This window comes from Columba livia, chromosome 1 (genome assembly GCF_036013475.1).
Source record: "Columba livia isolate bColLiv1 breed racing homer chromosome 1, bColLiv1.pat.W.v2, whole genome shotgun sequence".
Classification (NCBI taxonomy): Eukaryota; Metazoa; Chordata; class Aves; order Columbiformes; family Columbidae; genus Columba; species Columba livia.
Genome location: NC_088602.1, coordinates 205158921 through 205184907, shown reverse-complemented (window position 1 = coordinate 205184907; position 25987 = coordinate 205158921). Strand labels below are relative to the sequence as shown.

The window sequence follows — 25987 nt, the reverse complement described above, 5'->3', positions numbered from 1 at the left end:
ATTAACTGCCATTAAGTTTTCTGTTTGATCTGGAAATTCAGTTCAAATTAACATTTTTATGGATAGTTTAATACTAACGCTGACAGATAATTTCTTTTAGAAGAAGCTGCTTGGACTTGCAACAACAAGGACAAAACAGATCTATTCCACTGTGAAATCCATATTTTTATTTGCTGTTAGACATGACTAACTAAAAAAATTGGATATATTATCTGAGAAGTCTGGATGTTTTGCTTACAAGCTATACCATAATATCAAGAAGCTCAAAAGGACATAAAAACAATCTGGAGAAGCCAGATAAGGTGTCCAGGAAGGTTGTGAATTGTCAATATACACCAGAACATTATCTAAGCCACCCGACTGCTATAATTACCTGTTGTAGAAAATGTCCAGTAGAGACCCTGGCACTTGGAAATATTCACATTTTACACTATTAAAAACAAACAGGCAAATTTATTACTATCTCTCTCCGCACTGTTGCTCATTCTTATCCACTGCAATTTAACAAAACCGTGACCTGCTTAAGCTACAAGTGTATTAAACAAACTCTGTGCAAGCTTCACAATTGACGAACATGGACACTAATGTTCATATTTAACATTAGAGTCCAAATTTCATAAGCATGAGGACAAAATACTAGAAACTCAACAATTTAGGGACAAAAAGAATAGATGATTCCTCATTGCTTTAAGTGTGCACGTCCCAACAGCACAAGATTTTCAAGAAAGAAAAAAACCACATGCTTTGTAGTGCAAAATAATGCCAACATTACAATTTTAGAATATGCAAGGAAATAAAAAGTCATATGTACTTGAAAATAGTGTATGGACAATTGCCATGATCTCACTAAAACCAGGGCCAGAAAAATACGTTTACCTGAACTATAATGCAAAACAGAGAACGAGGCTTGTTTTTCTAGATCCTTCATGCAGAGCTTCCCAGCCATTAAAAATCTCCAAATTCAAACCTAAAATGTGTGGGCTTAGTTGTAAAATTCACATCACAACAGAGGTACAAGAGCAGATATGGAAGGAAAGGTACAGGACCCAAATGCCTTTTTGCCACATTCAGATCCAGACTTGAGATCTTTGTTCCAAACATACTGGAGAAACACCTTGGGCAAAACAGAATCGTTGTCCTGGTTGCAGTGTCACTGAAACCAGAAATCCAAATACAATTATTCTACCAGCTCAAGCTCAAACTATGTAACCCATTAACCTTCTGAAACATTAAGCAAATACTAGACGGAATTCCTACCTCCCCTACTTCCAAGTCTTGTTTCCAAGAAACTCAATAAAACCACCTTGTTTTCAGTTGGACCTTCCACTCAAGTTCCCTCTGCTGCGGTAAAATCACAAGGTGGAGTTTGTGCAAGTGCTGCTGCTCCAGGTCAGCAAGTCGCGTGCTTTACACAGACTAAGGAGTCCAGAGGGATTTAAGGGCATACATCTGCACGCTGCAACAGGTGAAGATTGAACTGATCCTCAAGACCACAAGTTTTATAAAGAGATTTAATACAAGGCTTCGTTTCTCTTGTTTCTTCCTCAGCCAGTAGCCAGGACCAAACCGGTGAATTTGGATTGTAAAAAGCTCTGAAGGCCACAGGGACATCCCACCACCCGCAGGATTTAAAACCACAAGACAGCCTGTTACCGAACAGGATAAACAGCAACTTAAACCATGTATCATCCCACAGTCTTTCTAGCTGGCACGTTACTCGCTTCCAATTTTACTATAATATTTTGTGCCAACAAAAATTTTAACCAAAGCTATACTTCTTTTTGAGATTTTTGACATTAGCTAAATAAGAGAGACTTGTTTAGACTCTTGCAACGTGAGACCAGTCCAGGGTTTGCAGCTCACTATTACTTGACATTTCACAGAATCACAGAACGGCTGGGGTTGGAAGGGACCTCTGGAGATCATCCAGTCCCGCTGAAGCAGGTTCACCAGAGCAGAACACACAGGAATGTGTCCAGGTGGGTTTGAATGTCTCCATACAAGGAGACTCCACAACCTCTCTAGGCAGGGCTCTAGTTCCAGGGCTCTGGCACCTCAAGGGAAAGAAGTTTCTCCTCATATTCAGATTGAACCTCCTGTGCTTCAGTCTGTGCCCGTTACCCCTCATCCTATCATCGGGCACCACTGAAAAGAGTCTGGTCCATCCTCTTGACACCCACCTTGAGATAATTATAAACATTGATGAGATGCCCTCTCAGCTTCTCTTCTCCAGCTGAACAGCCCCAGCTCTCTCAGTCTCATAAGGAAGATGCTCCAGACCCCTCACCATCTTCACAGCTCTCCACTGGACTCCCTCCAGTAACTCCTTGTCCTTCTTAAACTGGGGAACCCAGCACTGGACACACAATTCCCAATGCAGCCCCACCAGGGCAGAGGGGGAGGAACAACCTCCCTTGACCTGCTGGTCACACATTTGACTGTTCTTGGGTGGACTGAAAACGACCACAGCAGCCAGCAGTTCTAGCAGGCAAACAAAAAAACATCCCTCCCCTGCCTCCCCCCGCCAAAAAAGTCCAACTTTTACTATAGTTACAAGCAGACAAACTACATTCAGTTTTTAAATCACTATTCAAACTTGGAACAAGATGAAGAGTGGCCAGTGCAAGCAGAGAAGGCAGCAGATTTCTGCTGCTCCCTCCAAGAAAAGGCTGGAATCAAACTGAAGGAAGATGACGTTGCCCGACGGGGAAATTGCAGAGGTTTGGGTACTTTTATTCCTTGTGATCTAAAAGCTACAGAAAGACCATGTTTCTTCCTGGATAATCACAAATGGTGAAACTTTACCGTCCTCAAATAGCTTTCACACTTCTTCCAGAGAAATAAAGGAAGATGAGGGCAGAGCCATTGCTGCACAAACAGCTTTTACTGGCAACCGAAGCCGTAACAATTATTTGTGACACAGCTGGCTCTAAAGATTTCTAATGATAGCATCAAACATCTAGTAAGAGAGATTTTTAAACTTCTAGTGTTTTGGTTTGGTTTTGACGTGCTTTTTCATGTACAGGACAAGAATTGTGAGCTCTGTAGCTATGTACAAACACATACAACTCTAAAGAAACAATAGGTGAGTTTTTTCCCCTTGAAGGTTTTGTGTTTTAAAAGAGAAAAGTCTGATCATCTTCTCTGATGCCAGCACAGCTGTGCTGATTTATACCAAACTGAATTTCTGTCATATCTAGCAGAAACATCACTGTGAACTGTTCTGTTTTTCCCCCATTACATTCCTACACTGTGCCTTACTCTCATTCTTTTCCAAGCATATTGTTATAGGAATATTTTTAGTTAAGCTGCCATATTTCCCACGTGCTACAAATACAAAACCCGGAGTTGTATTTCAGAATTATTGAGAATATCACGGTTGGTGATTCGTGGGTTATGGGGTCCCAACCCCCACAAAAAACGCAACACATATTGGAACAACAAATCACGGTATGAACCTGGAGATGAGTTGCCTTCACTGTGCTTTCCTTCTCATAAATGAGTTCATTCAGTTCACTAATGTTATGACATAAATAAGTACTCCATTTCTCTGTAGTTCCTCTATAGCTAAATCAATTTTCAACTATCCGTATTAATTTCATTAAGCCACAGATCAATTCCCAAGATACACTTAAGTGCTTTGTGTTAAATGATGGAACCTACCTAATAATCAAAGACCAAATAAACAGACACCAAGTCATTAAGAGCTACAGATGGCTACGCAGCACTGCGACCTTTCTTAATCACTGCAGCTGGCATCACACAAATGAGAAGAAGCAAATATTTTAAGCTTTTTTTTTTTTTAAGTAAAAAGGCAATAAATTGCCAGGATAAGAAACGCAATAGAAAAGCCGTAATGTATGTATAGCCCATGAAAGATATTACCATTCAAAATGAGAGCTAGTGAATGCCAGCCACAGAAATAGAGTATTCTAGATAGAAATCCTCCAGTGGAGTCACTGTGCATCCAGTTGTTCAGTGATCCAACTGTAGTATTACTGGGTTGGTTAAACTGACCAAGATTTAAACTAACTCAACGAGAAACCAAAGTATAGTTTAATTGGGATCAGCTTCCCAATTCAAACCACTGTATGGCCATATGAAGCTCTATTAAACCGTGGTAACGAGAAAAGATGAGCAGCAGAAGCAATGAAGGAGTGTGTCTTTAAGAGGAATCATTTATACTCACAATTATTATCTGAGAAACCACACCAAAAGACCTAAAACAAATATAATAATATCAGTAAAGCCTGTTGAAATACAGCTAAATTTTGTCACATTAGTAGAAACTTAGCCATGGTAAATAATGAATTGAAGCACTGTATATGTACTGGTGAGCTGCAGAATACAATAAATTATCTTGACTGCCACAGGCAGAATTTCATATTTAATGACACACGAAAAAGAAAGATTGAATTCCCCACTGTCAGATTTGGCAGCTCATTGAATAACGTGCCAAGTTTATTTTCATTTTAATTAATAAATAAATAAAAAGTACTGTATTATTGAATATATTCATCAATGATTTGAATGAGGAAATAGAGTGCACTATCAGCAAGTTTGCTGATGACAAGAAGCTGGGAAGAGTGGCTGACATGCCAGAAGAGAGCAGTGTAGGGGTCCTGGTGGACAGCAAGATGACCATGAGCCAGCACTGTGCCCTTGTGGCCAGGAAGGCCAATGGTACCTGGGGTGGATTAGAAGGGGGTGGTCAGTAGGTTGAGAAAGGTTCTCCTGCCCCTCTACTCTGTCCTGATGAGACCACATCTGGAATATTGTGCCCAGTTGTGGCCCCTCAGTTCCAGCAGGACAGGGAACTGCTGGAGAGAGTCCAGCGCAGGGCAACAAAGATGCTGAAGGGAGTGGAGCATCTCCTGTGTGAGGAAAGGCTGAGGGAGCTGGGGCTCTGGAGCTTGGAGGAGACCGAGGGGTGACCTCATTAATGTTTACAGATATATAAAGGGTGAGTGTCACGAGGATGGAGCCAGGCTCTTCTCGGTGACAATCAATGACAGGACAAGGGGCAACGGGTTCAAACTGGAACACAAAAGGTTTCACTTAAATTTGAGAAGAAACTTCTTCTCAGTGAGGGTGACAGACACTGGCCCAGGCTGCCCAGGGAGGTTGTGGAGTCTCCTTCTCTGCAGACATTCAAACCCACCTGGACACCTTCCTGTGTAACCTCATCTGGGTGTTCCTGCTCCATGGGGGGATTGGACTGGATGAGCTTTCCAGGTCCCTTCCAATCCCTGACATTCTGTGATTGGAGGAAGAATCACAAAGGATGCACATTGGGCTGTGACATACACCAAAAACCTGAAAAATAGGCAAAGCTAAGCAGAAGTTGTCCCAGAAATTCCTCAAGAACTTCCCAAGCTTTAGGCCACACGCTGCACTCAATCAGCTCATGCGCATGTCTGCAGAAATTTACTTGACAACAAATGGTAATAATATATAGCTCTTAAGATCTTGAGTCCAGGGCACAAATCAAGAAGTCTTACGATGTTTTTTAAATTTTAAATAGACATTTCCTACATGGTGTTCATTACAGAGTGTTTAAAAGTGGGACAATTCTATAGAAGTGAAGTAAATTCCTATAAGCAGACACTGAAGCGTGTAAAAAGAAATTTAAGAAAAGAGTAAAAAATGGCTTAGCACATCTATAAAACAAAAGTCACTTAAGAATAAAATACTAAACATCAAAAATTTCTAAGAAAGGAAAAAGTACATATTTTAAAGAAATTCAGGTAACCCTGAAACCTCCTGTAAGAGGCAAAATTCTCAACCTTCTGTGCAAAGATGTTGTAACAAATAATCAAGAAACTGTGAGGAGAGTTTCCACCATTTTACTAGTTACCTTAAGGGAACGCATTAGGTTACACCTTCCCTCTACTGTCACCAAAGACGGCAAGAAAATACCACGGATACTTTTGATGTGGCACCTTTATTTTATTTTCTCCATCTTGCAACGGATCAACTTAGACCAGTCCAAAAGGAATAAACCAAAAAGACGATCCAGTCTAAGCCTGGAATATAAGGTTCTATCTGAACCATCTGCAAGTGAATTCAGGTGGTGACTTCTGAAGTGTGAACTGTTACTGGCACAATTTAAACGCAATCGTCCTCGTCTGGCCCAATGATCACTGAACTCATAGGCCCACATTTCCAGAATGAACAATAACTTCAAAGATATCCATAAGCTTTCCAGTGATGGAAGAAAATAAGCAATAGATTTATACTCTAAATGGATTTCTCTAGAAGAAACATTTGCATTTCATATCTTGTGAAGTGTTTGGCTTTGAATTAGAAGGCTTATCAAGAAAATTTTATACTGGTATGATTTAGGACCTTATGCAAAGACAGACTTTTAATCTCAAATTACTTAAAAAGTCAAATCTTACCAAATAAAATCATGGCAACTTCTTCCAAAATTTCTTTCTTTACAACTTCATGTTCACCTTCAAATTTACATGTGTTACCCCTTTGACAATGAATGGACTAGGGGCAACTATTTCCTTCAACTGACCTGATGTTATCTAAAAACCGTGAGGGTCTGAGTTTTCCCAAAACCAAAACACATAAAAAGCAAATAAAAAACAACACACGTTCAGCTTTCACTGCAATTGGAAGACTATGGAACATAATTACAGGCCGGGTTGGCTTTAGGGTTTTTTTATCATTGTTGTTGTTTGTTGCAGGTTGTGTTGGGTTTGTTTGGTTTGGGGTTTTGTGTTTAGTTTGGGTTGGTTTTTTTTTTTTAAGAAAAAGAAAATGAGGTTTTAAGAAGCACAATAAGATTTTTTAAAAGGATGGAAAAGTAAGACATTATAAACCAAAATTTACTGTTCAGCTCATTGCACGCATCACCAAGCAAGAACCTAGAAGGGCTACTGAAGGATTCTCTGGTGTCACCCTGGACAAAGACAAAAGCATAACCACAGGATTTAAAACTGTGACACAAGGTAGATACTTGTGCTGCCTAAATATCTGCAGGATTTAGTCTTGTATTTGTAAACCACCTATTTATCACACTCTTATAGAATCATTTTGGTTGGAAGAGACCCTCAGGATCATCAAGTCCAACCATAACCTAACTCTGGCACTAAACCATGATGCAGAAAATTGTATTTGATTTAACCAGTGGCATAGGTCGCAGCCACAATGAAAAACCCTGGCCTGTAAAAAACAATGAAATAAAAGTGAGACCCAGCAACTATGGCAGGCTGTTCAACTATCCCATCAAATCCACATCCCAACCCATCAAGTGTTAAGAATGGGTTCCTTTTAGACAACATTCCTCAGGAATTTCTTCTGCATGGACTGAATTTTCCTTTCCACAGTAGCTGTGCTTACCATAGACCTTTTAACAAAGCTTCTGTTGTTGAAACACAGATGGAAAAAGACACACCCTTGGCTATAACTGGAAAATTGGAGGCTGGGGGAATCCTTTCCCCTCCAGCCTTGTGTGCTATTAGTAAACATAGTTAGACAGTTAGAAGATTCATTCAATCTTAAAGACTGAAAGTTTCAAGGTAGGTAAAACACACAAAAAATGTAATTAATACATTATATTACTTTGTAACATTCATCTCCTGAGCGTAAACTGGTCCCTAGCGAAGGCTCTGCTCATCCTCCCCTCTCCACATGCACTGACCTTTCTGCAAGTACCTGCTCAGTTCTTTTCAATTTCTGTTTCTTATTTTTCATGACAAGTAACAGAGATTTTACAAAAAATTTTGACACAAGAACACTGAACTTCAAACTTCTACCCAATAATTTATATCCTAATGATATACACTTTAAGAGGAAGAAAAGGATGCACCCAAGGAGCAGGATTAAAAACCTTTACCCTTTACCAATTGGAAAGCACATTGGTAAACACTTCACATCTCATCCCTCGTGTCTCAATGAATTCACTTCACATTCACACTGGGCTCCCTAGCAACTCTTCCTTTATAAATACATTTTTCCATTTACTGAAAACAATAATGAGTCATTTTTGTAGAAAACGGTCCGTCATATACACCAGATGCCTAATGTTGCATGCTGTGAAAAAAAAATCTAATGTCTACTCAAATTGCTGTATTTATCACAGAAGTCTGTCAGCATTTTGCATCTTTTGTAAGTGTTTTCTTCAGAATGTTTCATTTTTTAAGGTTAAGATCTTAATATTGCTTGTAAAAATGTACTACCGAGTTCTGTGAGAGATAACACCTAATTAGCTCCGTTAGGAGCAGCTTGAGAATACCGCCCAAACAATGACCCCAAATTACTGTCTTTTAACAGGGAGTAAAATAAATGGAGAGGGGAAAAAACTGAGAGCTTTAGAACTCTCAAAAGGAACATTTCCGTATGTTTTTCAAGGCTTTCCCTTCCGATTCCATTGAATCTGTTCCAATAAGCAACATATATATATATATATATATATATATATATATATATATATATATACACAGCCAAGCAGAACCCCCATCCCCTTCATTCTTCTAACTAGTGGAGCGTAAGTCCACAAATCAAAAAAATGAACAGAGAATTGAAACCAAGTAATTCACTGTGACGAAATTATACAACTGTTGGGTGGGATGGTCAACCAATCACTGGAAAACTTCAGAAAGTAATTAGAAGTTTGGTTTCGTTAAATGGACATCTTTTTATTTTATTCGGAACAGGAAGAAAACAGCTGAGCCCAGTTCTGCATTGTCTCATTTTGTTCTTACAGAGGTGTCCTATTAACTAACTCATTATAATTACAGCAGCCTGATGTTATTAGAGAAGTGATTTAAAATAAAGGTACTTGCCTATAGCCACACGTTATGTGTAAGGGCAGAACAGAACAATGACAGGGTCACGGGTAGACACAGATACTGTAGTCCTAAATTATTCATGACCCATTCAGCACAAAATCAAGTAGTCCTAGAAAATTAATTCTACTAAGAAAGGAATGCAATTTTCAAATAACGCTACAAAATTTTAGTTCTTCTGAAAAACGTACGTTCAGCAACCGCAAATAATTAAGATGCAAAAGTAAAGAAGAAAAAAAGTGTTTAATTAACTCCTAATTAGATAAGTATGCCAGATACCACAACGGATGGCACGCAAAGAAAAACCAACACACATTCAACACAGTGAAGAGAACAAGAAAAGCATTTAGCACCAATTAATTTCCAACAATAATCAACTATTTTGAGTAATGTTTTGTACACTTGCAAGGGCCGTTTTGGATTTTGAAGTTAGCTGGAATCGAGAAATAATCTCATTGTGAAACCTAAACAGCCGTGCAGCTGTGGATTCATTTCCATAAGAACTAAAGCAGCCTATTTTTTGCTCTTATTCTCATTTAGAACACTAAGACTCTAAAAACTATTCTGATGAGATTACACAGACTATGGTTGCTATTTTCACAGCCCGAGCTATCCGGACAAGAAAACCATTTTTACAACAGAAACATAAGGAAAAGATCTTTAGAACAACAGTAGCAGATATAAATGCTGACATAAACTCCATCTTCAGCATAACAAACGTCATCGGGAATCTCTTTGGGAAAGCTGCAGTTGCAAAATGATAATCATTAGGCTTAAGATAGTTCAAAGCCAAATTATAGCAGCTGTACATGCCACAAAGAAAAAAAACACCACATTTTTAAGCATCAAGCACACACTCAGTGTAACTGCAACCAAACTCCAAAATATTTCTGATTTACGGTAAATTACTCAGAACACTGAAATAAATCCCAGTGCTGCTCTTACCTTTCTTAGCAGCATCTGTTCTCCGCCTTGCTGGTGACACCAGATCCTTTACAATCTGTAGCACTTGAATCATTGCTCGTTAGCAAGATCAAAGAGACTAAGATGCTCCTCTAAAATTCCAACAGGTTTCATTACTACCCGTTATTTCGTGGCTCTGTTCAGTACGCTCGAGCAAAACCGATGCAGGAACAACTCATCTACCTCCATGGAAAGATTTCTGCCTGACGACTCTGCAGGCTGGGGTGATGGGTTTAAAGTGACTTCAGCACAAGGAGGCAAAAACTGCAAGCAGTCCTCAATGTATTTCTACAGAACATTGTAAAATTATTTACTGCAGACAATGCATACTGTTTTCTCTAAATGAAGTTTAAGGAAATATCCACACTGCAAAGTAACTAAAGAAAACACCAACTGAAATGAATGCCGACAGATGCAACGTGCTCCCCCAGGCTTGGTATCTCAGAAGTGTGTCTGCATCCTCTTTTAAAGCCTGTCTCAATCCAGGAAATTTCATGTAATGCTTTAAAAGAGCTATCGGTGCAGTGTAGAGCCAGCATCAGACCTACAAACAGAATTAAAATTAACTCTAGCTTGCTAAACTCCATCAGGCACCTGCTAAAGACTAATTCAGTTCCTTTTCCCCCCCTTGAACACACACCTCTGACACCCTGGGACGTGACGGGAATTCTTGCTGGAAACCCAGGGAGAATTTCAGCCTTTCTTCTCTCTCCCAGCAGCAGAGGCCCGGAGAACTGTTTGAGCTCAGGTATTATCATCACTTCTGTCAGGTAATTTTAAGCAGACAAATTGCAGTATGTGCCCCACAACATTTTTAACGCCATTTAGAAAATGTACAAAGGCACTTCAGAACTGCCTTCTGTCAAAGCCTCTATAGAGCTAACAAAAAAAACACCACAAGAAATTGTGTTTTATATGATCGCATTAAATAACTGTCAGCCCTGAAAAAGCTCTGTGAACACTTGAGAAACTGAATTCCTACCCAGCATTGCAAGGCCTTGCCTACACAAAGAGAGCAATTTAGGAAGCCAACTGCATTTCCCAAAAACCGTAACATTAAAACAACCCACGGGCCAGAGCCGAGCACAGCAAGACGCATTCTCTGCCCTTTAGACCTTCTGTTCCCATTGCTTAAGTGTTGGATGGTGGAGGGGAGAGGTCATCTCTTTCCATTTCCAGCTGCTGATCACAAGTGCTTCAGATTTTAGATTTGCTGGCATATTTATCCACATGCATGTCAGCCTCCTGAAACACATACAGCGTAGGCACGACAACCAGTTCCTATTATGTCAGTCTCATTTACAGCCTGCCCATTAATCCACCTCTGCCAGAGGTAATACCATCCCAAAATACCATCATATTTGGTTCGGCAAAACATTCTCTCTGACAAGCTGTCTGATTTCTTCACCCACTCTGCAAATATTCAAGTGTCCACTCAGTAAGAAGCTTGGAGACATTCTGTGCCACAGTAATTTATCTTCCTTCAAACCACTGGAATCAGAACTCTCAACTTTCTATACTGAGAATGATTTCTAACTTCCGTACATAAACTTCGGTTCCAGGTTTCAGACAAATGATTTGATATGTAGAGAGGTAAGGAAAAGATTACCATTAAACAGACGTTTGCAGAACAACTATAATTTCAAAACATTTAAATAAGATTTTGATTGCAGGGTTGTCTGGTTTACCTTAAGGTCCTTTACTTAACAATACAGTCCTCAAAATCCCTGCTATAAGAACTTTCCCACCATTATCTTGCCATGATGTGCTCTTTCTTTATCTACTTGGATTATCAAACAACTTGTCTTCAAGTTAAATATATAAACTCAAAGCAACAGCATTACCGACAGCTAATTCCATCGCATGCTTCCTCTCAAAACTGATTTCTGAGTCTATGGTTCGCAGAAGAATGCAACTACCTCTACTAAACTTTTGATGGTCCTTTTGTAAACATAATAGAATTGAGTCCAACCATAACCTAACTCTGGCACTAAACCATGTCCCTAAGAACCTCATCTATGTGTCTTTTAAACCTCTCCATGGATGGTGACTCCACCACTGCCCTGGGCAGCCTGTTCCAATGCCTGACAACCCTTTCCAGGAAGAATTTTTTCCAAGTATTCAAACTAAATCTCCCCTGGTGAAACTTGAGGCCATTTCTTCTTGTCCTATCGCTTGTTACTTGGGAGAAGAGACCAACACCCTCCATGCTACATCCTCCTTTCAGAAGGATAGAATAAAGAAAATAGGGAAGGAAGAAGGGAAAAAATGAAGAGGTAAGGTAGAGTAAAATCTTCAGTAATAACAACCACATAATCAACTAAAGCCTGACTACATATTGCAGATCCTGGAGGTGAATTTTAACTGCACTAGACTATCTCACTTCCATAGGAAGGTTCTGAAGTGCTGGAATAAGGACAGGATGGTGAACCGACAAAGAGGAACAGTGGAACGGGGGAGCAGAGGAAGAGGGAAAGTAATAGAAGAGATGCTTTGTGATTATTTTTTTTTTTATTTAAATAATTTTGGTGCAAAGCAGAAGACCAGCAGGCACTTCAGTAGCTAGGAATCTAGATATTAACTCCCAGGAGAGGGTTACAGCTATTCCTTATTTCATTTTCTTCAAAAATGTTCTGCTGGTAACAAAGATACCAATGGGAAAATACCTCTTAGATGATGTGGAGGACTACAGTGAGAATACAGGACCAGTACCTACCTACTAAAGTGTGCAGAACAGATGTTAGAAAGGCTTTTATTCCAGTTACCAGTACCTCTCTCCCCACCAGGGACCAGGGAAACCACCCTCAGCTTTCAAGAGAGAGACACAAGAACTACAGGACTAGAAATCATTTTCACACACGCCTGCCTCCCTCTATGGGAAATAATCCCCAAAGATGGTGTGGATAGTAGTTGCCCCCTCTCTTCTTTGTTAGGGAAATTGTCACATAGAAAGAAACTGAAAACAAACAACCCAAAGCCTTAAAATTAATTTAGGAAAATGTAAACAAGTCTGTGAAACATTCTGTGTGCGACCTAAAGAAAGAAAATAGTGCGAGTCTGATGCAGGGCCATGGTGTTCATGACAAACAATGTAACAGACAGATCGCTCACACCTTGAAGAATTATACAATAAGCTTTGTGGGTGATATTTCTCATTCCTCAAATCCATTTATACATATATATATACATATAACATATGTATATATAACATCTACATATAACATATATATATATATGTTATTGTCTTGTAGATTACAAGACAATAACACTAAACCTGCACTTAAAAAGTGGCAACACCAAAAAGACTTCAAGAAACAAAACACACTAACTAGCTAAATCACGTAATTTCACCCATCACTCATGACTGATAACTTGGTTATAGTTCACTCGTACCTTTGAATCATGAAACCAAACTGCTATTTCCATATAATCTGTCGCTACAACCGCCACATTCTGAGAAAAACACAAACTGTGGGTCAGGATATTCACCCACTGAAAGTTCAGAGCAGCTCTGACACAGATATACAAGGTAAATCAAAACGAAACCGAGTGTCACAAATATAGAATAACAATTTAATCTGTTTGAGGAGAAAAAAAGTGTTAGGTGTTCAGTGCATATCACATGAATTTCTGCTAAGCATCCTTCATGTTTGACAGCTAGTTTGCTAAGCAATACACACTTGATGATCTTGCATCTTTTTTTTCTTAACTCCATGCTGAAGAATGGCTAATATACTAATTATCCAGTATGATTTTGGGGGGCTGCAACAACAGCTGTCTGGGGTTAGGCTGCTTGTTTACCACGTATTTCGCAAGCTTGCAGGTCTCTCTTTGTCACTGTTTAACCCTTTCTCCCTAGTGCTGCCCTAGGGAAGCAGATCCTTTGCTGTGAGTGGAGATTATTCTTCTTCTAGGAAGAATATGAAGGTACCAAGCTTGGTAACGTTGTTGTGAATCTTTCCAGCAATGCTGGGGGTTCTCTTAAAGCTTGAGCTCTTGCAATCCTACTGTTTCTTTGAACTCTCACTTTTAATATACGAAAAATAAACCCCACCACATTCCTTCTTCATAGAGGTGCAAACGCACACGTTTCTAGTCTCCATGGCATGGTGGAAGAGAATGTGGAACATAATGCGGTTCTTATTTTCTAGGCTCCAAAATAAAAAAGCTGTAGGGAATAGAGAAATCAGGCACATTATCAACCTGATTAAATATGTTGGTATGAGAAGTAGCAGTGAACCAGGATGGTATTTTATGGATCACTGTGTGTAGCCCTTGACCTCTCCTAAGCATAATATAGAGAGGGACCTGCATCCTGATTAGTCAGCTGTCATCACTCAAAATAAAAATGTTTCCATTAATGTAATTATAATTAACCAGCCTTTGAAAGCTGTTCTTTTTCATAAAGTGTATTGCTAAGAGGCAACGTACTTAGAGCACAAAATACAATGCGTAAGTACGGCTCGGTGGGTATTTGTCAAATGACACTTGGGGGAAAAATTATCAGAGTTTAAGTTTGAGGAAAAATTCATGTTTTCTCCTTCCCTTTCTTCTCATAATCTATAATGTTTATGTATTCATGCCATTCTGTCTAAGCTTAAAAAAAACATCAAGAACCCCCAAGGTAATTCCAGACAGCACCGAACCTACCCAAAAAAGCAGCTGTTGTGCCCTCATTTATAGAAAGGAAAATGTAGCAGGTATCATTAAACACCCCACACCACACTAAAATAGCTCGAGGGCATTCGTTCATACAAACAACAGGCTTGCACGCATTTTATTTGAGATGCAAAGTTATTGTGACCGTTCTTTTTTCCATCTCACATCAAGCTGAACTGGCCAGAATTCAGGCTGCATCCAGATTATTCTACCACATCCTCTGCAGAAACCCGTGCAGATCTGTCTTCATAATCCTACTTTATGCTCCTCATAGGCAGAATTATTTATGTCCTTTTCCCTACCTGCTAAACTCTAAGCATAGTTAAGATATCAAGCGTTCAGGCCCAACGCAGCCAAGGAAATGGACAGTCTGTAATGCAATGGCCAGCAAGGCACCAGCCCGAGACCGAGTCCTGGTTGGTGTTTGAATGCAAGCAGGATCAGCTTTAATCTTCCCATTATCATCTAGAAAGCACATATTATACACACAAAACACTCCTCCTGGTATCTATTTAGCTCTTCAAAAGAGCAAAGTTTGCCGTTACAGGCGGGATTTACGAGAACAGGGCGGGGGGGATTCCCTTTGCTCTTTGGACCCTTTTTCCTACCTCTGTAAAATACAGATGGTGCTTCGATATGTTCCAAAGTCAGCTGGATTATTCCTAACGAGGGCTATAAAAAGTCAAGTGCCAGCAACAGCCTGGGCAGCTGTTCTCAATGACCAGCCTGAGCGTTTGCTTTAAAAGCCGCCGTTTCAGAAACCACACACACCGGAACTGCTTCACCTTCCCTCCCATCGCGGCAAAGGGGGTTGGAAAATGAAGATTTTCTTATCAGGAATAACAACTATTTCATGAAAGGAGGAAAGTTTTCAACAAGAGATTAGTTGAAAGGATTAAGGAAATACAAGCGAGGCACATGAGCCAGAAAAAGATCCTTTAAATATCAAATAGAAAGAACAGCGTATTGTAAAAACATTTGCTTAGTGAGTTCTCAGTAAAACTGCTTATTTCATGCAAAAAATAATAAATTCTAATAAAGTCTACCTAGCAGCTAAGTCCTGGCAACATCTTCAGTACCAACAGAAACATTTTGGTTTATGATACCTGGGCCCTGACTTTTCCTGTCACAATTGGTCTTCAAATTAATATCTCAAAATAAATAGGCATGGAGCTCCAAGACAGGCAATATATCATGATACAAATTGTTACAAAAGGAGTTATAAAGTAGGTTATCTATCCTTTCCCACTAACGTTTTGAATTAATTTTCCAATCTTTGAACTGAAGCCTACAGCTTTCATTAAGTTTTAAATAACCTGCTGTAGTTGGCATAGAATTCTGGAGTCCAGATCAATAACCAACCCTCCCCATCAATCTCTGAAACTGCAATTCTGATCTGCATTGTTTTCTATAGACTTTCCTTGGGCAGTAATGCAGGAAAACAAACCATGAAAAAGATATACAAAATAAAACCTAACACTCTTAGGAAATCATATGTGGAAATCTGGTAGTCTTTCCTGGGAAACTGTTTGCACTGGTGATATAACTCAATTTACTATTCATTAATTTTTTAAAGATGAAATGCCTTTGGATCTACATTTTGCAAAGCATCTATAAGAATAGGTAGATACATAGACAGCCTCCCAGTCTTCTGAACGATCCTACAGGGTCAGTAAATATAAGGAACTACTTAATTCAACAGAACTCACATTCACTTAGGAATTTTCTTCTTCATTCCTGGCACTTTTGCTTCCATTTTCAAAGCATGAAAGTATGGCTGCAGTTTTTAAATAAACTGATGTAACCATATGACCCTGTTCTAGAAGTCTTCTTGGGAGCAGAAAGCAGCTTGACCTGATATATAACTTTCCGTTAGAATTATTTAAGTGAACACTGATTAAAGAGGATGAGAGACCTTTGTCCACACTTTTTAAAGTCTGTTTTTCTTTCTACTTTAAACATACAATAAAGCTGCTCATTAAATTCAGGATGATGATGGAGAACTTCAATAAATGGTCGATTAAATTAATTCCACCTGTTCCAGGCAAAAGCTTTTCAGCCCAAAGAAGAAAAACAAATGCTGAAAAAGGAGAAAGGGGGAAAAAAAATATATATATATATAGCCATATAGCTATGTTCAGCAGCTATTACTGCACACTTTGAAGCTCTAAGGAAAGAAACAACACATTGCAAAATCCTGTCACTGCACAACACTCTTACTGTTACCCTTCTTACTCAATTCACACTATTTTTTACCCCCTCAGCTCTTGCTACAACACGTTCTGGAAGCGGATGTAGGTGATAACAAGACCGCAGCTCTCCCAGAGAGCCCCAACAAAGCCAAGGGAACTGCCCACATACGTCACTTTCATCACCCACTCGATACATCCAGACAATAATGGAGACCAATATCAGCATATATGTATATTTTAGCTGCAAATTATAATTATTTTTGAGAAAAAAGTTTGTCCTGGTTTTGTTAAAAACAAGTTTCTCTTTTAGTGAATTTGCCAGTCAGCTAAAGCTTCATATTAGCTGCATTTTCCTGGAAAATCGGATACATGTTTTGGTAAACATGGCAATGGAATGCAAAATTATTGATAAGCATGGATGGACATCTCACTAGAGGGGCAACGAGAAACTGGTGACCAAGAAACTGACCAACCAAGTATAATATCCCATTCATGTGAATACTTCATATAAAAGTGGGAAATCACAAGAATCTTGTCCCTTTTTCCTTAAGGCCGACATTAGGAGAGGATCTTGCTAGTCGCCCCTGCGAACTGAGGCCCAGAGACTGAATCCAGCTCCGGTTGGCTGCAGAGTCCAATCCAGGACTTCGGGTGCCGGCTCTGCAGTTGCTGGGACTTTCAAGATGGGTTTTATATATTTTGTATTATTTTCTCTATTCTTATCAGTAGCATTAGTAAAACATTTTTCCAACTCTCTTCTCTCTGTCCTTCTTTCCCTCCCGATCGCCTGTCCTGAGTGGGAAGGGGGGAGAGGGAGGAGCTGAAGGAGGAAGGGAGGGGAGAGGAGGTTAACAATACATCTGCCAGGGTTTTATTGTTACCCGCAATCAAACCCTCAATGAAGTTCCACACTAGAAGTCTCAAAAAGAAACTAAACATTTATGAAGCTGTAATTACAACAGAAAAGTTACAAAAGATTTTTCCAACAATATGCAGCATCTCCTGCATATGCACATTCCAAGCAGAATAAGCAGCAATTTTTTATTGCCTGGATTTGGGTCAGGACTGTAGTTTTAATCGACAGATTTATCTTCAAGCTAAAGGATAGTATTAAGATGTTCTGTCAAACCTAAGCATATGAAAAGAAGCCATACAAGTCATTAGAAGAAATATTTTTTCCTTTTTCTAATATTAAACAAAAATCAGAACTATTACTATCTTACGTGTGTCAATTTTGAAGCCAAAAGTCAATTCATCAATCTATTTTGGCAAAGATTAATGAAAGTGAATATGCATTCAATTCAAACTTAAAAAAGAAATATTAACATTTTGTTTTTAATTTAAACCTTTACTTGGTTTCCTTTTGAAAAGGATACAAATGAGATTATAATCTCTTACCCTCCTTGAAGCAAAGAAAAACTAGAGAATTCTGTGCATCCCTATTTGTCAGCAGGATTAAAACCTTTACTGCATGTAGCATTTCTGTGTTGATATTTAATCCAAGTAATAAAACACAGATGTCCACAGCCACCAGGAAGAACATCAAACCTTATTAGGGCACAGCAAAATACACACTATTTTCATTAACCTCATGTATTCACAGGCTTAATTTTTGTAGCGAGTCACCTATGGCATGGCTTTCTCTCTCCCCAAGAAACTCAATTTGTAAAGCAAGTTTTGAATACTTTGTAATAGGCTAATCTAACACTAAAGAAATATCTGTTCACAGAAATATAGCTTACTTACTGATGAAAACACTTTCATAAAGAGACATATGCTACTTCAAAAGTAACCGAAGGAAATGAGCCTGAAGGTCATGCAGCCCAGAAGTGATGCCCCGTCCTTTGTACAGAAGCAAACCAGGTCTGTCTGCTCAATGTAGTTGTGTTCTAACCAGAGATTATTAACTGTTCACACTTCTGCCTCCTGCTCTCCCAGAAAACACACTGGAAAATGCAGACTTTTAAAAGTATTTTAACTAATGCATTTTAAAAATCTGAGCTTAGTAGTTGGATATGACAATCTTGTTAAGCACAACTACTTAAGGCTAATGCTAGAGTTGTATTTGAGATACATATTCCAAGTAAGTGGCTGCTTATGGTTATCTTTACATTTATCTCTGTTTTGCCTCTGTTCTTAGGAATGGATTTCTTTAGTGGTGCGCTGTAAGTTAGAGGTCCCATTTGCTTCATAGCGAGTCCTGTTTCCCATAAAGCATATACATGGCTTAGCTGCTAACAAGAGAGTTCTCTTATACTCTCAGCAATGGAAAAAGTTGAGGGGACACATCTGGGTGTCCCAGCGACAGCTCCTGCAGCTGAACTGTGCTGGTGTTAGAGCAGGAAAGCAGCAGTGAGAACTGGAGAAGAGAAGCTGAGAGGGGATCTCATCAATGTTTATAAATATCTCAGGGTGGATGTCAAGAGGATGGACCAGACTCTTTTCAGTGGTGCCCAATGACAGGATGAGGGGCAATGGGCACAGACTGAAGCACAGGAGGTTCCATCTGAATATGAGGAGAAACTTCTTCACTTTGAGGTGCCAGAGCCCTGGCCCAGGCTGCCCAGAGAGGTTGTGCAGTCTCCTTCTCTGGAGACATTCAAACCCACCTGGACACATTCCTGTGTGATCTGCTCTGGTGAACCTGCTTTAGCAGGTGGGTTGGACTGGATGATCTCCAGAGGTCCCTTTCAACCCCAACCATTCTGTGTTTCTGTGAGAAATAGGCTTCTTTATTCAGCTCCACTTTAAGACAACCAAGCCATCCACCTATAGAACATCTTACCTACCTATTACAAGAGCCAAGACAGAGGAATTGTCCATGCCCCAGTCCCCATTTTGGCACATTGTAGCACATTTACTGTTCTCCACGCTCTTTCTGTAGCTGAAGAGAATTTAATATCAAGTCAAGCTTCAGCACATGGTCCAGAGAAGAAAGGTCTGAATTGCGTCACTCTACCCAATATTATAGCCAGGCATTTTAACGCACTATTTTAACTACCAGTGGTACTACATCAGTGCTAAAGAATGGGAACAGAAGTGCCACCATCATCCCTTTACAGCAGATTTACCCTTGAACTTGGAATCACAGAATCATTTTGGTTGGGAGAGACCCTCAGGATCATCGAGTCCAATCATAACCTAACTCTGGCACTAAACCATGTCCCTAAGAACCTCCTCTAAACACCTTTCCAACCCCTCCAGGGATGGTGACTCCACCACTGCCCTGGGCAGCCTGTTCCAATTCCCAACAACCCTTCCTGTGAATAATTTTTTCCTAATATCCAATTTAAACCTCCCCTTGATCTGTTGGGTGTCACAGGACAACACACAGGTAACCTGGCCTTGCTATATCATCTACTAGAACCACTGAATATACAGCATTAAACAAAACACAAATTAAGAGTCAGTTCTTCAAAACAGAAGTTCCATTTAATGACCAATGTATTAAAAAGATTTTAAAAATTAAAAAAAAACATACACAGTACCCAAGGGCCTCACAGTGAGTTTCACATAAATATCAGTTTAGTTTGTTTAAATGCATGGGGAATAAATAAATATTGAAACGTCACTAAAAGTGACTCCTTAGCCTTTGCTCTAAAAAGTACATTCCTACCACATCGTTAAATAAAAAACTAAAGACATCTTTATCACTGCTTCCAGCATAGGAAGAGTTTGGTGTGGGGAGGAATTGGAGAGGAAATAAAAAGCAAAATTTAAACTTTTCAGTTTGCACCTAAACTTTTCAAGGCAAATTATAAACCCACTTTTTCCTCTCCCATCCTCCAAGACCAAGCCCAAGGTCCTTCAAACACTCTTACAGTACCTTGCTGTAACTGGGGGGATTTAAGAGAAAGCTAAAAGCTTGTCTGATGTTTTACAAGCAGATAGAAAGTAATATGAAATAGAACTGCTCTGCAAGGCAAGCAGGATCTGGAGAACAGACACAAAATACAGCTGTAGTGCAGGATTGCTGATGAGAACAGAGCATCACCTCCAAAAAGTAAGTTTGGGGAGGGTAGAGAAGGAGGGTTGTGTCATTAGAGTGTTTGTACAACTCAGAAATAGCTGCAGCACAAAATACTCCTCACATAACGTTGTACGGATTTCTAATACCAAAAATAAATAAATTAATAAGAGAAGGAAAAGGCTTCATATTGAACAAAAACAGAACACGTTCTGGTGAGAGACATATTTCCTTATGTCTCTAAAATTTCTGGAAAGTCTGACTCCTGCTCAAAAGGGCTCTGAGCGAGCCTTTCAGCACTACCACGGAACCAGGCAGGTTCTCAAAGAGCTTTTCAAGGGTGAAACAGAAAGGCTGCATTCAAGAGTCCTCTCCTACGGCAAACCAAAGTGCTTTATTAAAACAAAGTGCCTTTTGATATTAGTGATCTATTAGATTAATGACTGCACTGCTGAAAAGTACTGGAGATTCTGCAGCATGTTGCTGTGCATTCCCTTCCAGAAATTATTATGTTGCACAAAATAAGGCAGAAGGAAAATAATATTTAAAAAAAAAAAGAAGAAAAAAAGAAATAGAAACCTCAACACACCAGCTTCACAAACCGGCCTGGAAGTCCCACAGAGTTTTCTACCCATCTCAGACAATTTGACCAGGACAGGTACAGACATTCCAAGAGCCTTGAAAAACATCCAGTGCTATCTTGTCAGGCCCCCACATAATTTTAAGAATTAAAGTATCTTAATTATAGGGGGTTATTTTGCAATGAGAGATTAAACAAACCTTATAATCAGTTGAGTGATAAGATATCACCTAAGTGTAGCTGCTTTGTTTACACAAACATCTGCAACCATCCTTGAGACACTGAAAGGACAAGGGATTGGAGAGGTTAAGTAAAGAAAAGATCTTAAATTTCAACAAACACGGAGTCAGTCATGGAGCCGGTCGTCCTGCTGGGACTACTTGCATAACCCCACTTATGGCAACAATGCCAAATGTTTTCCATCCCTGCTACAAATCAAAGAGGTTGTTCTCTATCAAAAATTGGGTACAGAATGTCAGAGCAGGTTGTCTTGAAACACAGGTCAGTTTAGCTTAAAATAGCCACACATCTTGTAAATCATGTGTTTTATTTCTTGAATATGAACATAGATAATATAACATAAAATGAGGCTGCGGCTCATTGTTTTTCTTATCTGTGATAAAAGGTACAGTAATGAGAAGCACCAGCTTCACTTTTCCAACACAGTGGTGTGTATTATTCAGTCATTTGTATGGAGAGAACAACATGACTCACAACGGGCAAGGAAAGTCTTCTGAAAACCTCACTTAACACGGCTGTTGGAAAAAAGTCGTCTTCAGCCCATTTCTGATCCTTCAGCTGACTCAGCTGTTGTTATGTGAATTCTCTAATTCAATAGGAAATGATAACACCACTAGGAAGCTTAAAACTGAAGCCTCAAAGAGTCCTCTCTGCAGTAAGTATTAATAGAACATTGTTCTGTGTCTATATAGTGCCCCATGCAGAGAGGGGGGATGCCTGTCCAAATATCTACATTTATAGCTCTCGCTTTTCACTTGTATTTTAGCCGTGAGTTTCTGCATCCTTCCCCGCTTTGGAATGTACTTGAACGCCACCCTCAACTTATCACAGGATGAATAGGATCGCAGAAATATGAATTGCTTACATAGCGGTGGATACTTGATACTCACCCCAGAGAACAAGGTTACAGTGTTCTTCTGCTGCAGGACTAGCAATAAAGGCATTATTGTGCAATGTTCTATATAAAGAACTACAGAGATAGGCCCAAAAACTAAGATTTAAATTAAAAAAAGCTGTAACAGGAGAATATTATCATGCCAAAGGTACGTACTTCCGTGTACACTAATTAGCAAGAAAAATTAAGCAGTCCTTACTGCCCATCAATCAAAACAGTGAGAGGCAGACAAATTTAGAAAGAGGACTCTGTCCCGCTATATATAAACACATAAATAATTGTTATATATTTCATGTAAATATGTAATTTATAATATAAATAAAAATTATTTATAAATATGTAATGCAACTGTAATAGGTAAATGAATGTTTAAATATAAAAATATTATAAATACATTTATATAATCTTCACTACTTTGGGTGCACACACAGAGTTACAGTGGCACGAAGTAAATAATCCAACCTTAATTTTCATTGCAAACACAACAGAATAGATATCAAGTGCCAGTGTCTAGAAATAACATATTCAGGGAGCAATAAACGTGTATACAAAAAGGCTGGTACTTCAATTACATTCAGGATGGTAATTTTCCTGCCACAAGTCTCCTGTCAGTTCAAAACCAACAATAGTTTCCTGCCAGTGCCAACATCTTGGTTTACAAACAGAAATTACATCGGTTTAAACACAGGTGTCATGTTGAACTAACTAATTTAGAGAAACCCCGTCAATCTGACCATCAATTTAATCCCACAGGGAGAAAGCCCAACTGAAATAAGATAGCCTTGACGTTCCATTTATGGCAAAACAAAATATATGTATAATATATACGTATATTAGTTAAAACGTGTTTGAAATATATGCAAAGGGTTTTAAAAAATTTAGCCTTACTATACATTATTAACTAACAGTAAACACTACACAGTGCCTGTTCGCCTTACAGAAAGTGAGACTACTGAACTTGTACGTATCACATGAAGCACAGTTTCTGAATGCAATAAATACATTTTTAGTAGCTGCAACCACCTGCAAAGCTGAAGAAAATAAAGTGACTTCACTTCAGCCTATGGAGATTGAAGATTTATTTTGTTCGGTTAAAAAAGTGACAGAACAGAACTCAAAAATGTTTGTCTTCCTCTTCAATCTGAATAAACTCTAAGTGCAAGGAAAGCCAGCTTACCAGTCCCAAGTATCCTAAAGTGATCAAAAATGGTTAAAAAGTCTGTTTAAATGCAGACAAATCACAAAAGGCTTTAGTTTGTGTTCTGATATACTTAAATAGCTGTACTATCAGGAAAAAAACAACTCACAAGGTCTGAGAAGTTGCAACATTATGTCAATTGAATAAATAACAAGAAATCCAACATCATCAAATGTGAATATTAAGAAAACAGGTAGGTTTCTATTAACATGCCTACATTTCATCATCAGTTCTGTGCATGTAAAGTATTTGGGTTTATGTTTGAGGAGCAAGTTAATTACAGCGTTGGTGAGAAACTGGGTCATCCAAGATCTGATTAGCCCTCTGGAGATGCTTCTCCTCTCTTCGTGTAGAAGCCTAAGATGACTACGTTCCTAAACAACTTAAACTACAGTTCATACACATTTCAGGCATGGGAAAAACACAATTCGCACTGGAAAGGACAGTCTCACCCTCCGACCACTGATTCTCACCCCTGCACTTCTCTCCCTGCGTTACAGCTATGCAGAAAGCAGCTCAGGGAGCCCACCCCACGCAAATCAACCTCAGGAATGCTCGTGCAAGGAGGAAAAATGCAGAAATTCCAACAGGGAAAGGCCACCACCCCCCTCGATTGGAAAGTGCAACATTTTAAGAGGGGGTCACAGAATTTTCAAGACCCTCAGTTCAGCCTTGACTCCTGCAGGCCAGACCGTTTTAAAGAAACTCAGCTTCATTCAAAGCTTTTCCACAAGTCCGTACAACTTTCTGTAACTCATTAACTTTGACCTCTGAATCTGTGGTTTAAGTTAGAAAACTCTCTCTAGCGCACTTGCTGATCGTCTCTCTCAAGTATGAGCTGTGCTACCCAAGCAGACACCCAGCAGATCCAGGATTAACCCGCAGCATCCGAAGAGAACAGAAGTGAAAAGTTGAGACAACACAGAACAATAAAAGCGAAGCAAGATCAAGAATGGGAAGCACTTCTGACCACAGGTTCAGGAGCCAAACAACTTAGGATACATGTATTTTTCATGCTTCATCTTCCCACTGCAAAACAACAGTGACTACACTACTTCTGATCCAAGTGTTCATTTGTCAATACAGTTACATACAGGGGTAAATTCTCCTGACGGTTTCAAGAAAAAATAGAGCATACTAATGTTATTAATTAAGTAATTTTTATGAGGTTGTTAATATACAGTAGCTTTTTTAAGTATCTTGTGGGTTTCATTCTTTTCCAGATAGTCAATTTGCAGGGGTGGTTACTATTATTTAATTCTTTAAATATTTTGAACACATCCCAAGTCTTCAAACTAAGCTTTTTCAAATCTGCATTATGCCTCTTTACCCCCCATGTCCTGCAATTCTTTACCACTCAGATCTTCAGTTTTTCCTAAAGAATAACTGTTTCATATTTCGGTAAAGATGACCTAGGACACAACAGCTTCTTCTGTATTTCTCAAGTCACAATATTTCTAAAGATTAGAAGGTACTTGTGCTGTGAAATCAATTGTTAGAGAACACACTTCACAGACTGTATCTTCTAGCTTGAATTTTATAAATGGGTTTTCAGGGTGCATGTTTCAAAAAATAAAATAAAAACTTAGCATGCAACATAATGATCCAACACCCTTTAGCTACTTATTATTGTATTTCATTTTAAAGCAATTTTAGCTTAATTCTAAGCTTTCCTTCCCCAGCATGCAGTTTTATGTATGAATCAGAACTTAGGTTGTTTTCCTTTCTTTAAATCTCAGCTCACTGAAAAGAACTGATGACTACAAAGCCTCTTAAACTACACCGATCAGCTTTGTCATTTGCAACACTTTACTCTAAAATACACAAAATGCACAGGCACCTTACACTTTCTGTAAGCCTCAAAAAATTGTCCATTTCCCAGCAGTTATTTTGTGAACAGTTTGACTTGTCCTCAGTTCACTACAAATTCATTCTGGCATGGAAGGAGGGGAGGCTGAAAGTGAGGGGGGAAAAATCAACCCAGCCTTAACCAAACAGACTTTTCTTAGCATAGAAAGTTTTAGAAAAGCCCAGACCACACGTTTCTCTGTTGCAAGCATAGGAATAATAACACACACTTGCTAAAGCATTATATTATCTATTAAGGCTGACCTTAACATTTGTTTTAATTCCCAAGTTTATTGCCCGTGAACAAAGAAAGCAACAGCCAAAACTATTTCTTTACACACACTACAACAACTCAAAAAGAAAGAACAGAAAACTCTTTTTTAGAAATCACAAAACCCTAAGGTTCCTCTGTGAACACGAACTAGAAAGCCAGCTGTAATGAGAGGTCAAGACAAATAACCAGCCATCAAACAGAAGGAGCCTTTAATCACACCGTTGTGGTCTTGATTTGAACTGAAGCAAAAAGTTTCCCACCTCACTACCAGGCCACACTGACCATTTTCAAATCTAAGGTTACATCGCACAGCATCTCTCCAAACACACAAAACGTGCTCCTGCCCTCAGCCCATTGCGAGGAAAACATG

At 39.1% G+C, this 25987-nt stretch overlaps 1 protein-coding gene and 1 long non-coding RNA gene across 6 annotated transcripts in view; one reads left to right on the top strand and one right to left on the bottom strand.

The window, feature by feature from the left end:
• LOC135578323 (uncharacterized) overlaps nt 1-25987 on the top strand; it is a 262971-nt gene that overhangs the window by 23446 nt on the left and 213538 nt on the right. The gene's annotated exons all lie outside the window — the stretch shown is intronic.
• Nucleotides 1-25987, bottom strand: part of USP6NL (USP6 N-terminal like) — a 131023-nt gene that overhangs the window by 96713 nt on the left and 8323 nt on the right. Inside the window, exon 1 of one of the 5 annotated variants that reach the window (XM_065050129.1) lies at nt 9747-11700. The exons of the other annotated variants lie outside the window; for them this stretch is intronic. Within the exon in view, the coding sequence (XP_064906201.1) occupies nt 9747-9819 (73 nt within the window). The 5' untranslated portion in view covers nt 9820-11700. Of the gene's footprint in view, nt 1-9746; nt 11701-25987 lie in introns of those variants that run through there. 5 annotated transcript variants of the gene reach the window in all.